Source organism: Stegodyphus dumicola, chromosome 9 (assembly GCF_044657685.1).
Source record: "Stegodyphus dumicola isolate Sdum_Otavi_A_Nest chromosome 9, ASM4465768v1".
NCBI classification, from domain to species: domain Eukaryota; kingdom Metazoa; phylum Arthropoda; class Arachnida; order Araneae; family Eresidae; genus Stegodyphus; species Stegodyphus dumicola.
The window spans coordinates 100,214,691-100,230,694 of record NC_140776.1 but is presented as its reverse complement, the minus strand read 5'-3'; the positions used below and the strand labels follow the sequence as shown (position 1 = coordinate 100,230,694).

The 16,004-nt window shown below is 34.2% G+C and overlaps 1 protein-coding gene across 3 annotated transcripts in view; it reads left to right on the top strand.

The window, feature by feature from the left end:
- Positions 1 to 16,004, top strand: part of LOC118204829 (WD repeat-containing protein 76-like) — a 128,152-nt gene that overhangs the window by 57,861 nt on the left and 54,287 nt on the right. For all 3 annotated transcript variants that reach the window (XM_085823810.1, XM_085823808.1, XM_085823809.1), the window contains one exon: positions 344 to 491. In XM_085823810.1, the coding sequence (XP_085679936.1) occupies positions 344 to 491 (148 nt within the window). The remainder of the gene's footprint in view (positions 1 to 343; positions 492 to 16,004) is intronic.

Here is a 16,004-nt window from a genome sequence, read left to right as displayed (position 1 = left end):
TTTTATTGGCTATATTGTCTTTTTTTTTGGGGGGGGAAGAGTTTGTTTATCTATTTCTGTTGTGTTTATATATTTTCCTGCTATTTAAAATTGAAATGATGGGCAAAAAAATGAAGCATTTAAATTAAATTGTTCTTGTATCGCTGTATAATTAAATGCTATTGTGCATTCAAAAAATTTGTGTATCTGTATTTAATTATAACTTGTATTATTATTTAATGTGGGAATTTGTTTAATATGTTTCAAAGCAATATGTTAATGCTTTATTGAAAGGAAAAACATAAATGATTCATCCAAAAACTTGTAGGTAATATAATTCTTTTTGTTTTTTTTAATCTTGTAGATATGTTTCTCGTTTTCCATTCATGAAAATAGATGAAGTCGCTAAAGTTGTTCCTTCTAGGATAACTGCAATGGCACTAAACCCTTTACCAGACAGAATTATTGTCACTGCTGCAGATGTATCTGGAAATATGAGCTTTTGGAAAGTTGTAAGTTATAAATTATTTTATCTAATTTTTAAAAGTATATTGTGTATTTAAAAAATATGTTAAAATATATTACAAGAGGAGCTTCATTTACTAATTTATACAGTTCAGAGTAATATGGGTACTGTTAATCAGGGTAAAAATTTATTTAAATAAATTTTTATATTGGTTAATGAAATTAAATATGTACGGTCGGTTACTAATAATAAAGCTTAATAAAGGCCTAAATTTATATTAAATATTTGATAATAAAAATATTTAAATTTATGAACTTGTATATGTTAAAATTAATGGTTGAAGAATTATTCAATACTCAAATCATTATTTATTTGATTTTAATTGTAACTGCTGTAACAACTGAAATTTCTCGTTTATTGACTTCCTAAGTTTATAAGTGCCCATTTTTAGGATATGTATAACATAATCAATGTATTAATAATCTGAATTGCTTTAAATATTCATATTTAATGCTGCTGATAATTTTCAAACTACTGTAATGTTTTCATTATGGAATATTTTCTTGTTAAACGAAGCATATTTGACTAAATCTCCTCAAATGGCTGGACACTTCCTCTTCAAGCATTTATCAGAAACAGTCTAACCCATTGGTCATTGAGGCATTTCATCACCGGGAGGTGTTGCTCAAGGTGCAAAACAAGGACTTAATTAAGAGATAAAAAACAATGTTTTGTATAAATATTTTGGCCCGGTGGCGCACTGGCTAGCGCATCGTGCAGTGGCACCACGGGTTCAATATCCCCTTCATCCCTTGAGAGGGTTGATAAAATGAGTAAGTTTGCTTGGGGGACTAAACACTGGGGGTCCTGCAACAAGCAGACCACTTGTCCGGGCAATATGCACAGGCACCCCGAGGCCCACGGTCTAGAGAGCAGATATCAGGGCACTGCTTGCTATGGCTCTTTAAGAGCTTTTTGTGTCGCTGAGTTTAGTTTAATTTTGCAAAAATGTTGAGCTATAAATAGATATACAAATACTTGGTTTTATTCATGTTAATTGATTGTATGTAATCTTTTATTCATGTTAATTGATTGTATGTAATCATTAATGTAAAATCTTAAAATTAAAAAAAATATATATATATTTCTTATTTAGAATATAGTTTTTCACTTCTGTAAAAAAAAAAAAAAAAAAAAACTTCTTCCTAGATTATTTCCTCTGATAATTTTATATTCAGTGTATGCCTTTTACCAGGTATGTGTATATTCGCTAAAAACCTTAATCTGTAAGTAAAATTGGTGGGGTTAGCTGTTTGAAAATGGCAGAGCACACAGTGGCTGTCTGTCTAAGGAGAGAGATATACCTGTGTGGAAGACTTTCTAAGAGAAACTGGCTCATAGTTGCATTACAAATATGGAAAACCGTGAAAATGAACTATGCAGCCTTCCTGTTCACCTTGGTTCAAACCCAGGCCGAATTATCAGTCTTAATTGCTTGGCTAAGAAACTGTTGATAGAAATTATCTTAGTAAATAATAGTAATACTCTTGGCATTGTTTTCAAATAATTTTAATGCGACAAAATAATTATAACATGAATATTATTTTAAATGTTCTGTCTGTTAGCTGTTTCTTTTAATTATCCAGTCATAGTTTCATTACCTTGATAAAAAGGACATTTCTTAATTTTGCTATAGAAATTTGTTCTTTCTTTGGTGCTGCTTTCTATAATCTCATTATGTCTTTTTTTCAATGTAGTAATGCTTGTCTTGGTGTTTAGGAGATGTATTCAGAAGCAACAGACTTCTTCCCAAAAAACAGTATGCCGTATTTAAAATATATATATTTAACATTTGCGGAGATATTAAAAATGAAGGTTAAAACTCGTAGCTACAATGCACCTTTCACATTCAGGTAATCTCACTCAGTTTACATCGTAACCAGTTTTATATAAGAATGCTGCATTCTGAAATTTGCCTCTATGATGCCACGCTGTAGGTATGTAGGGGCTATACGTGCAAAATACCACAAACATGGCCTGCACACATATCATTATCCCCAATTTTTTTTGAACGTCTGAAATTAAATTAATTCAATGGCTTTTCTTCAGAAGATTTTGCTGGAATGTACACTGAAGAGCCATTATATTATGACCACTCTCCAGCTATAACAATGGGCTCACCCATGAACAAAACAACTGCACACGCATGGCTGATGTTGGAGTATATTAAGCGGCTTTGCATTGTCTTTCCAAACATAGTGCGATTAGTGATATGATGGGAGAAGCAGCGGATTTATCAGACATCGATAATGGTCAAATCATTATGGCTTGGCGACTGGGAATATCAGTATCAGAAATGGCGCATTTAGCGGGTTGTTCTTGTGCAGTTGTTGTGAGCACATATCAAAAAGGATGTATGGATGGTGAAAAGACAAGTCGCCAGCCAGCAGTGTGTCCTCGATGGCATATTGATTCCAGAGGAAAGCAGAGATCGCTATGCATTGTTTGCTATAGCCAAAGAGCTACAACAGTGGCGGCCCATACAGTGTTTCTCAACACACTGTGCAGCGTACATTGCTGCATATGGACCTATGCAGCCAGAGGCCAAAGCATGTTCTTGTGCTGACGACAGTCATCGCCAGCTGTGTCTGCAGTGGGCGAAGAAACATCAGAACTGGACATTGGAAGAATGGAAGAAAGTTACGTGGCTCGACGAGTCATGTTTTCTGGTCCATCACATCGATGGGCATGTGCTGATATGCCAATTTTGAAATGAAACCCTGGCTCCCGGATGCAGAGTTGGACAGAGACAAGCTGGTGGCGGAGGTATTATGATGTGGGCAATGTTTTCATGGAGCACATTAGGGCCCATAATCCCTACAGAGCAATCCCTGACACTATGTGAACATCGCTATAGACCAGGTTCACCCATTCATGATAACAATATTTCCGGCGGGGATGGAAATATTAACAGGATAATGCACAGTGTCATAAGGCTTGAATCGTCAGGGAGTGTTTCGAGGAACATTCCAGTGACTTTCAAGTTGTGTCTTGGCCTCCAAATTTGCCTGACATTAATCCAATAGAGCATTTGTGGTCCCACCTGGAAATCCAAATTCGTGTTGCCACCTTTTTTTTCCTCGAAATGTGTGGGAATTGCAGGACCAGTTGGTGAGCGATGGGTACCAGGCACATCAGACTACCTATCAGCACTTTATGAAGTCAATGCCATGCCAGGTGCTGACAGTTTTGAGGCTAATGGTTGCTGTACATGTTATTAACAGGCTGGTCATAATGTAATCGCCCTATGGTGTATATAAAAGATATACATATTTTTAATTCATTTTCTTTGCCATGGTGGAGTTCAATTCTTTAACACTGTTAATGCAAAGAATGAATATCTCTTTATGTCTTTGTATGAAGTAAAGGAAGTATTATAATCGTGAATAATTTCAGATATTATATTTTAATCGAAATATCCATTTTGACCATTTCTCAATCCATTTGGTACCTTTTTTTTCGTTATGCCTGTATATGTAGGGACAATAAAGGAACTTTTTTTTTTTTTTTTTTTTTTTTTTTTTCCAAAAGAGACTGTAAAATATATTCAAAAGGGATTTTTTTAATGTCATCTATTTAGTCAAAAGTCTTAATTCGGACATCTATAATCTGGAATGATCTATAATCCGGACCTCAAAGCTGCAAACTTTCTGCGCATGCGTAAACACATTAATGCATTTACGCATGCGCGTAATACTTTTACGCATGCACATATGCGTTTACTCTTGTGCATAATAAGTTTACGCGTGCGCGTTTAATGTATAACGGGCGATATAAGCTAAGCTAAAATTATCTATTTCAGTTAATGTTGCAGATTGTGTTGTTCCTTAACCTTCTAATTGGATCTGGTTTATTATTTTTTGCAGACTGTTAGAGCAATTTTATAAAAATTAAGCTTGAACTTTCGATTATGTCAAAAAGAGTTTCTAATTCTGGAGCTGCCAAAGGATCTACAAAGCCAAAGCATGTTTCGATGTCCATCAAATAAAAAGTGGAATGGCTTCAAAAAATGGATAAAGGCATATCCTTTGTTTCTCTAATTCCGAAATATGTTTATCAATTTCACGCTGTTGTACGTGGGGCGGGTGGAAACGTCGTGGTGCACAATGAACTGAAGTTGATCTGTCAGCACTATCCTTATCTTCAGGGCAGATGTTTTTATTTTATTCCACTTATAATTCCTTACTAAATGTAGTATTTCATCTCGATGTACTCCGTCTTAGATATCATTTAAATCAAATTCCTCGTCATTATAAATATCACGAATACACATCAAATAGTTTTCTGGTTGCAATTTTCTAATTTCGACTATGCATAATGTATGCTTTACGCATGCGCGCATTGAAGGAAATGCTTAATAAAGTAAACAAATAAATATTAAGCTTTTTTTTTTTTTGTAAATTTTGATACCCTTTAGATCATAATTGCTCTTTATTTCATAAATTATGGTTTCATATTTTTAATTTTATAATTTCTGCATGCCATCTCACCAGATTTAAATTGATGATCTATAATCTGGAAAAACTGATAATCCTGAATCAGTGAAGTTCCGACGAGTCCGGATTAAAGTCTTTTGACTGTATGTTCATACATATGCATGTAGTATCTTGCGTGACTCAAAAACGATTAGCCATATAACATTGAAACTTTGTATATAGGACTGCTGTAATATCTAGTTGTAAATCTCCTTTTTTTTTTATGATAATCAGCAGTACTAAACATATACCCACTACTTTACCTGACCTTTATTTTTGTAATTTTTAGTCATACTCGTATACATCCAATTGTTGAAGTATTTTAAATAATGAAAATAATTCATGTTTTGGCAATTTGATGTTAAAAAAATAATAATTTTGGACTAATAACAAAATCTAACTACATATATAATAATAGTTTCTATATTAGTCTAACAATATTTGATATCAGTTTATTATTGTTCTAAAAAGAATATTTAATAGATCGTACAAGGAAGTTGTGGTGCCTACATCAGAATTTTCATACATAAGAACGAAACATTGTTTTGATTATATGTAGAATTTATTTTTACATTTCTTTTTCATTGCTCTTAAGTGCAGTTTCTGTTGTTTAAGAAACCAAATTATTATGTCTTTCATCTTTTGTGATAATAAATTTATCACTCTTTGTTAGTGATTCAAATATAACCATATTTCATCTATAATCACAATTAGTTCCCATTTTAATGTGATGATGTATTTTTTAAATACTTTTTTTTTTATCTGATCTTATATTCTAACAGTTATCTTAAAAGAAGAAAAGGAGCATCGAATATGTTGCTCTTTTAAAACGTAAATTTTTGTTTATTATTTTATTCACAGTAGAGATGGACATTTTAAAAGCTGCTGATATTGTTCTTTGAATCTATAGTTTTTACAAGCAACACTGCTATTTTCATATGTGTTCTTTTTGTTTTAACATTTTTTATGCATAAGTTGTGATACTTTTTCACTTAATTCTAAAATATGAGATTATGAGAAGATTATTATGAGATTTCTCTACAGTACTGTTCTTTGTTGCATTCACATAGAATTTAACCACAATGGACGTAATAGTGGTTAAATTTCTCTAGGAATGCAGTAGTTTATTTCAAAATTGCTAATGTGAACAATCGCATTTGGTCCATTCTTAGGGCCATCACCAGTGATTTCCATCCTAAGAAAAGAAAAATCCGTTTGTGAGTAGGTTTATTGATTAACTTAGGGATAAATGTCTTATTAATGTGTAAAATATGTATGTGTGTATTAAATAACATTTTACAATTACAGTACAAAGTCTTTAATCCGGACTCGTCGGGACTTCGGTGATTCCGGATTAGGGGTTTTTCCGGATTATAGATCATCAATTTAAATCTGGTAAAGTGGCATGCCGAAATTATAAAATTAAAAACATGAAACCGTAATTTATGAAATAAAGAGCAATTATAATCTAAAGCGTATCAAAATTTACAAAAAAAAAAAAAAAAAAAAAAAAAGGCTTAATGTTTATTTGTTTACTTTATTAAACATTTCTTTTAATGTAAGTTGTTTAAGTTGCTTCGTTTTATGTGCTAATACTTTCTCTTTAACTCTATAAACAGACATAATTTCTTGTTCAGTTACAAAGTTCCGCTGTTCAAGTCCTGTAATTGCTGTGTCGAAAATACCGACTAATTTGTCAATCGAAATTTTTTCATTTTCAATAACCTCTCTGTCACTTTGTTCACTATTGGAAGCGATATTATGCCTTTATCCATTTTTTGCTGCAATTTCACTTTTTGTTACGTGCTTTCGCTTTGTAGGTCCTTTGGCAGTTTCAGAATCGGAAACTCCTTTTGACATAATCAAAAGTTCAAGCTTACTTTTTATAAAATTGCCCTAACAGTCTGCAAAAAATAATAAGCTGGATCCAATTAGAAGATTAAGGAACAACGCAATCTGCAACATTAACTGAAATAGATAATTTTAGCCTAGCTTATACCGTCTGTTATACATTAAATGCGCATGCGCAGAAAGTTTGTAGCTTTGATGTCCCGATTATAAACCATTCCGGATTATAGATGTCTGTATTAAAGACTTGTACTAGTCATCATTCCATTTCTTCTGTAAAAAGTCTTCAACTGCATCAAAATGCTAACATTAATATGTAACGCCTCCCTAGAAAACATTTAAAATAAAATCTGGGAGGAAATATTACTAGATTGATGTCCATCCTTCTCATTTATACAATGATACTAATTCAGAAGTCAAACAACAAAAATCAGCGTTATATTTACAAAATTTTCACAGGAATAGTTTCGATGGTTTTACGAAACCACCATCCTCAGCTGCAAAACCGCAAATGAACAAGATAGGAAAAAATGATTAGATAAGATAAGAAAGCCTCGACAAGAATTGATGCTAAAGCAAAGTTTAAAATTTAAACATTTAGCAGTAGTAGCAATAAAAGCTCCCTGAGATAAGATGTTGTGCAGACATTGAAGACAATAAAGAGGTTTCAAACTTAACCAATTTATTAACAATATAAAAAGGAATAAAAACACACACAAAAAAAATTAAACAATATCAGAGTCTTAGGAAAAAATATAATATAACCATCATTCATCAAATAATATTTTTACCTGGTCTCCAAAAATACTGGCATTCAATACAAGCAAAATGTCCTAAACAGTAATTATGCGGTCTCAAATGAAATTGGCTACACATTCAATAAGTCCATGATCAATGGTCAAGAAAGCACCTGAAATTTAAATTAAGTTCTTGAAAGCACTTAAATCCGGCCTAACTCCGCTTACATTAGTTGAACACGAGGAATCGCCGCTAACTTTTTTAAATGCCACCTTCATGAAGAACATGGATGCCGCCCACGGCAGTCACTCACATTGTAGCCTCTGCAACCAAGGAACTTATACTGGAAAGGTCATCTTGTATACAGGAACCAAGAAACTTATTCAGGAACAGTCATCTTGTGGACAGGAACCAAGGAACTCATTCACCGGACTGCACGCATCCTTCAAAAGGGGCTGGAAACAGCATGCCCAAGTGCCAGGAAAGCAGGAGCTAGAAGGGCTGAGCCAGAGCGACACGAGATACTTATACCAGAAGTAGGCATGACGTCATCTCACTGCAACTAATCAGCTATTGGCACGAATCGGCTTTCCAGATGACGTAACATCACGTTTCGTTTTTGCATCTTAATTATGGTTAAACAGTCCGTTCTCAACACAAACAGTAGCAGTAAGAAAAGAAGTAGAAGTAACTACTATATTACATTAAAATAAGAACTAAACCTAATAAACATTTCAAGGAAGAGAGATGATGCAGTAAAAGGTTTACAATAAGTCATATTTTCCAACAAATGCCCCCCCCACATCATCATCTCCGACCTGAAATAAAACTGAATGCCAGTATCTTTACAAAATTCAAAACAAGAATAAATAAATATCACAATTTCATTCAATTCAGAAATTTTTAAGAAAAATTTTCCCTTGGGAACATCTTATTCATTATTCAAAATTTTACCACAACAAGAAAGTCCAACATGTTACAAAACAATACAAAAACATATGTATGATCATACACTCAATACTTTTACCCAGGGCCCTGGTCAATCATACAACATTCTACACTATACAGTTTTACATTTATCTAATATCCATCATAATATGACTTATAACATATTATTTTCAAATAAACAAAACTCTTAATTTAAATACACACAAAAACAAATTTCATAAGAAAATTGTTCCACAAAATCTTATCAGGTTATACTTAGTCAGCGGTTTTGTCATGGGATCAGCCAGATTATCTTTACTTGGAACATATTTTAAATCAAAAATTTCCCTGTTTAATAGATCACGAATGAAAAATAGTTTCACATCTATATGTTTTGTCCTTGAGTTTTCAATGGTGATTTTGTAAAACATATAGCAGCCATGCTATCAGCAAACAACATTGGTTTTGAAACATAGTTACTTGCAATTTTAAACTGAATGCATTCATCCAAAATATTTCTAAACCAAACTAATTCTTTTGCTGATTCAGTCATGGAGATAAATTCAGCCTCCATAGTAGACAAACTCACTCCCCTTTCTTTAAATGTACGCCAAGATACAGGTGATTCTCCTAACAAAGCTATTTGTCCACCAATAGACACCATATCATCCCTGCTTGAAGCAAAATCCGAATCTGAATATATATTGAGCTTCAGTTCCTTGCATACCAGTTTAAGTTTGTGCTGTCTGGTATTGGAAACGTATCCTAAAAGTTTAAGTAATCCTTCCCAGTGAAACTTACCAGGATTGCTTTGGAACTGAGAAAATATATTAACAGCATAAGCTATATCCGGACGAGTACGACTGCAAAGAAATGAGAGACATCCCAAAACATTTCTATAAGGATAATTCATCATTTCAGTTGTTTCTTCTTGTGTACTGGGACCTTGAGACTGAGTATTTCACACCTTTAACTATTGGAAGGGAAGTAATTTGTATTTTAAGACTTGAATCAATCAACTATGTCTTCTATATATAATTGCTGATGAATTAAAACACTATTGTTCTCATATTCAAATTCCACACCCAAAAGCTTTCTTGTTTTAACTAAAATTTTCAAATCAAAATGTGAATTCAGGACTTTTAATATCCTTTCGGCCTGAACTTCACTTTTTCCAAACAGAACTATATCATCAACATAGACCAACAGAATGACAAAATCTTTAAAACGATAGACACAATTACACCACTCAAACTTGATAAACCCTAGATTACATAGTGTTCTATCCAACTAACCATAATCGCCCACTCTGATGCAAACCATACGAGGCTCTATCTAAACGACACACAAAAGTTTCTTTATCTCGCTCTACAAAACCCTGAGGTTGGGACATGTAAATTTCCTCTGATAAAGGAGCGTAGAGATAGGCACTTTTTACGTCGCATGGTATATTTGCCCATCCAAGGTGTGCAACTAAAAGGGAGAAAAAGAGCCTTATTACTGAAAAAATTAACTACAGGAGAGTAGGTTTCATCATAGGTATCGTATTTAATTTGCCGATAACCCTGAGCCGCTAAACGAGCTTTAAAACGAACAATGTTTCCAAATTCGTCATGTTTAATGTTGAAAATCCACCTGCAACCTAGTGGAGTCTTGTCTTTAGGAAGTGGAACAAGATGCCATACCTTATGCTTTCACTTATTGGCCATTTCCTCTTCCATTGCCTCTATCCATTTAAGCTTTTCTGTGGATTTCATTGCCTGGTTATAAGTGTTTGGAATTGAAACCTCTAGTCAGCTATCTCGGGTGTATGACATTGAAGGAGTGCCAGTTGGGTCGATTTCACCACTATAAGTATTGCTTCCCTTGAAATCAACCAACAATTCAGTAGAATCATGCTGAATATTATGTTCAGTGCAATACCTTTCTACATCATTTGGTGATCGTAGTCTTTGATTAGACCCCCTCGCAAAATAATATACATCTGTACGAGTGCCGTCTGGCCTTGGAACAGGTTTATGAAGCCAAGTTACTTGTCTCAATGTAGATTGAGTGTCAGTGCCAATTGTAGAAGAAGGTACATTGGTATCGGTTCTTTCCTCTATTTCAGGAAAATAGCCAACTGGAGTGTCAGTAGATTGGAACTCTATCCTCTCTTCAGATTCCAAATCAGGAAGGGTGCCCAGTGCAGCGCCACTGCCACTTTTCTGCATTCCAATTGACTCTTTAAAAGTAGCAGTTAAGGTTTCTACTACCTTTTGCTCATTTTCAACCAAATCTTGTACCCTTTTGTTCGTACACTGTAACCAATCAATCGGCCCTTCGTTGCCTTTGGATCAAGCTTAGAATTTCTTTTAGCCTTTGGAATTCCCACATAGGCAATCGTTCCAAATGCCTTAAGGTGACGTACTGATGGTTTCCGCTTAGTGTACAATTTGAATGGGGTTCTATCTTGGCCCTTATGACAAATTCTATTAAATGAATATGCAAAATACATTACGGCATCTGACCAAAATTCAGAACTCATTCCACTATCATGTAAAATTGCGCGTACATTGTTGAGAGCTGTCTAATTGAATCTCTCACAAACTCCATTCTGTTCTGGAGTATATACGTCTGTAAATTCGTGCTTTACACCATTTTTATTACAATATGACCTGAATTGTTCATTATCATATTCTCGCCTATTGTCAGTCCCAAAGTATTTCAACTTAAGGTTCAAAGATCTTTCCGCACGTGCTATATGCCTTTCAAATACTTCAAACACCTGACTTTTCTCCACAATGGGGTACACTACCACATAACGAGAATATTCGTCAATAAAGGAAACGAAATAACGTTCACTATTCCTACCTGGAATGTTAATAGGTCCCCATATATCAGAAAAAACCCTTTCAAGCGGCCTCTTTACTTGAATACCTTCTAAGGGTCTATAGGAGATTCGTCTTTGCTTATTGATTTGGCAATGTTCACAAAACAAATTAGGTGAGTGCTTTAACACAGCAAGATCTCGAACTGAATGTCTCTTACTAGTCCTGACAATAGCACCATAATTTATATGACCAAACCGACCATGCCATAATTCACTATTGTTATGCTGAACTGTGGATGCCTCAAATTTTACAGATTTGCCCCCCTTTTTTGCTATTTTCAGGAATACATGATAGTTACTTCCTATCAACTTAGCTTTGTACAAAGTTTCATTTTCATCATCAGTAACTTTAATTTGCCCATTTTTACCATAAAATCTTGCTCCATTGATATCCACCCTAGGTCCAGATATTAAATTTCGTCTCAGTTCAAGTGAGTATAAAACATCTTTAAGCAAAATAACTGTATCCCCAAATTTCATTTTAACAGTACCCTTCCCATGAATTGGAAAAGTTACCCCATCAATAGCTACTAGCATATTCTCATTTTTCACAGGAGAAAAAGTATCAAACAATTCACGATTTTTACAAAAATGATGAGATGCAGCAGTATCAAAAATCCAACTATCATCATTTTCCTCCAAATTGTTAACATTAGCTTGAGCTATAAAATGGGACTGAGCATGGGAATTATTTTTACCTTTACTCAACTTGGGTTTATTCTTACACTTAGGAGATGTTTTATTACTACTAGATACAGCTGAGGAAACAGAAGAAGCAGGCGAGGGTGATCTGGAAAAATTACCTTTCATTCTACAGTATTTTTTAATATGACCTGGACGACCACATTTATAACACTTGAGCCCTTTAATCTGCTTAAATTTGTATTCACAGTGAGTACTTTGGACTTCTATAGTCTTATTGGAATTTTCCCTATCTATCTCTCTTAAACCAAGACACGTTTCCTCTGCTAGTATTTCAAGTTCAACATTTTTAAATATGAACTTTTCATCTGCCTACCTCAAAACATTCTGAACTACTTGATCATATTTATCTGGAAGGAACCTAAGAAACTGAAAACATATGTATACATCTCTTACAGCCTGATTAATATCAGCTAACTGTTCAGTTACGCGTTTTAATCTAGAAGAAAAGAAACTAATACTTTCATTTGGCTTAATTTTACAATTTAAGAACTCTGAAAACACGGACATATGTCTAGATCAATAATCTGGCTGGAAGTATTTGGCAAGCGTATTCCATGCCACTACCGGGTCATCAATTTCACTTATCAAGTTTCTATATTCAGGGCTTACATTCATATAAATTAAAAAAGATAATGCCAAACGACTTCTATTTTGATAGTCGGCAATAATTTCTTTTGTAACATTTAACATCATTTAAATCAGGACATTTTTCAATACCTTTGACCAAAAGCCATGCATTTTTTTCAATTAAAACAAGCTTCATATCTTTAGACCATGTAAAGTAATTACATGCCTCAAGTTTAGCAATATTATGCATAACATTAACAGTAGCCATATTTGAATTTCAACAAAAACCGCCCCCCAATCTCTTAAGTCCTAAATTAACTTTAAACTTCAAAAGTCTGCACTAAAAATAACTCAGGGGCTGGGCCCATAACCAAGATGATGCTAAAGCAAAGTTTAAAATTTAAACATTTAGCAATAAAAGCTCCCTGAGATAATATAGTGTGCAGACATTGAAGACAATAAAGAGGTTTCAAACTTAACCAATTTACTAACAATATAAAAAGGAATAAAAACACAAAAAAATAAATTTAAACAATATCAGAGTCTTAGGAAAAAATATAATATAACCATCATTCATCAAATAATATTTTTACCTGGTCTCCAAAAATACTGGCATTCAATACAAACAAAATGTCCTAAACAGTAATTATGCGGTCTCAAATGAAATTGGCTACGCATTCAATAAGTCCATGATCAATGGTCAAGAAAGAACCTGAAATTTAAATTAAGTTCTTGAAAGAACTTAAATCCAGCCTAACTCCGCTTACATTAGTTGAACACGAGGAATCGCCGCTAACTTATTTTAAATGCCACCTTCAGCCTCTGGAACCAAGGAACTTATTCTAGAAAGGTCATCTTGTATACAGGAACCAAGAAACTTATTTAGGAACAGTCATCTTGTGGACAGGAACCAAGGAACTCATTCACCGGACTGCACGCATCCTTCAAAAGGGGCTGGAAACAGCACACCCAAGTGCCAGGAAAGCAGGAACTAGAAATGCTGAGCCAGAGCGACGCAAGATACTTATACCAGAAGTAGGCATGACGTCATCTCATGGCAACTAATCAGCTATTGGCACGAATCGGTTTTCCAGATGACGTAACATCACGTTTCGTTTTTGCATCTTAATTATGTTAAAACAGTCCGTTCTCAACAGAAACAGTGGCAATAAGAAAAGAAGTAGAAGTAACTACTATATAACATTAAAATAAGAACTAAACCTAATAAACATTTCAAGGAGGAGAGATGATGCAGTAAAAGGTTTACAATAAGTCATATTTTCCAACAAGACCTCGGTCGAAGTGGCGCCATCTGTTGGTGAAACCAGAACTAAAACATAATTTCTTTAAACGCCGAAGGCAAATTTGGATTGCAATTAGGATCGTTAACTAGAACAGAAAGATTTTTATGAATGTGAAATGCCTCTAGAAAATCCAGTTCTCCAATGGAAGATGTTTTTTGAATAATTTTGGCAGCAGAAAAATTGAAAGTGTGATTTTCGGACCAACAGTGTTGCGCAACAGAAGACTTCTGTGTTTCCTTTTTTCTAACATATGCCTCATGTTCCTTGATGTGAAACCGTTACTAGGGTACTCCGGTACAGCAAACCGTTACTAGGGTACTACGGTACAGCAAACCGTTACTCCGGTATTTCGTTACTTCAGTACTCCAAATCGTTACTTGGGTACTCGGTACTTGAAATCGGTTTTCGGTACTTTTCAAAGTAACGGTTACTTGAGTAACGGGTATTTTGTACCGGGTACTTGTCTGTACCCGTTACTCTCGTACCGGGTACTAGAATGTACCGAAGTTGCCCATCACTAATCAAAAGAAATCATGAGTAAATTACTAGGAGAAATGTTTTTAACCTTTTTTTACAAACTCTATTGAATTTTTTATGGTGTGTTTGTGGTATATTTCTAATGTTAAGTCTTTCAGAAGAAAAAGAGAGAATTCTAAAATATAATTTTAACTTCTCACAAACCTGTAAACCCTTGATTCCAAAGTCTTTGGCTCCTATCGAAAAAGCTTTCAAGTTCAGTAAAGTTTCAGATTCACAGAAAGAAATTATTAGGCATCTTATCGCTCATAATGTGAAATTCAATAATAAACCTTTGAAACCAAATCTAACTGTGAGAGAAAGAGCTACAATGCGTGAAATTCATTCTAACCCGGATATTATCATTTCAAAGGCTGACAAAGGTGGCCAGATAGTCATCATGGATAAGAACACTTACATCGATGTTGTCACTAAACTCTTAAACGAAGGGCCATATAATCCGATCCCTAAAGATCCTTCACCTTCTGACTTGTCAAAAATAAAAACTGCGATCAAATCTTCGCAAATCATTTCAAGCAACTTAAAACATTCGCATATCCCATCTGTTGTGAATTGTGCCAGATTGATTATATGCCCTTCCCAAAATTCATAAAAGTGGTATTCCTTTCCGCCCTATTGTATCAAATTTAGATACTGCCTCGTGTCCATTAGCTACATATTTCGTTTCTAGATTTTCCACTCTATTAGACAATAACATTTACACCATAAAAAATTCAATAGAGTTTGTAAAAAAGGTTAAAAACATTTCTCCTAGTAATTTACTCATGGTTTCTTTTGATGTAAAATCATTATTCACCAATGTCCCAGTGGAGGGTGCATTAAGATATCTAGAAACCAGACTTCGCGAATTTCATTTCTCTTGCATCGAAATTGATGAGCTAATTTCTCTCACTCAACTCTGTTTGAAGCAAACACATTTTGTTTTCCAAAATAAATATTACAAGCAAACTGAGGGATTAGCCATGGGAAGCCCCCTCAGTCCCATCCTGGCTGATATCTACATGCATTATTATGAATCAAAATTGTTTGAAACTTTAAACTTCCCGGCATGGTTCCGCTATGTAGACGATACTTTTACCCTGTTTGAAGGTAATAAAGATGATTTAAATAAAGTTCTTTCAACAATGAATTCTATTGATCCTGCTATTCAGTTCACTTTTGAACTTGAGACTTGCAATTCTCTTCCGTTTCTCGACATTCTGGTCACACGTAACACATCCAACTTCAGTACTACAGTTTACCGTAAACCTTCATCGGTTTGCCTTCCACCACACTTTAAATCATGTCATCCGACTAAACAAAAGTTAGCTTCATTTTATTCCTATGTTTTCCGTGCTCTTCAAGTTTGCTCCTCCAAACTAGCCCTTGATGAAGAACTAAATTATTTAAAAGCAATAGCTATTGGCAGGGTCTTTTCACCCAACGTTATTAATTAAGCAGTTAAAAAATTCTCATCTCAACACACTAAAAGGCGCACTCTTGTTTTAGGAGATTATAAAAATTCTGTTGTCATTCCCTTCTTTCCA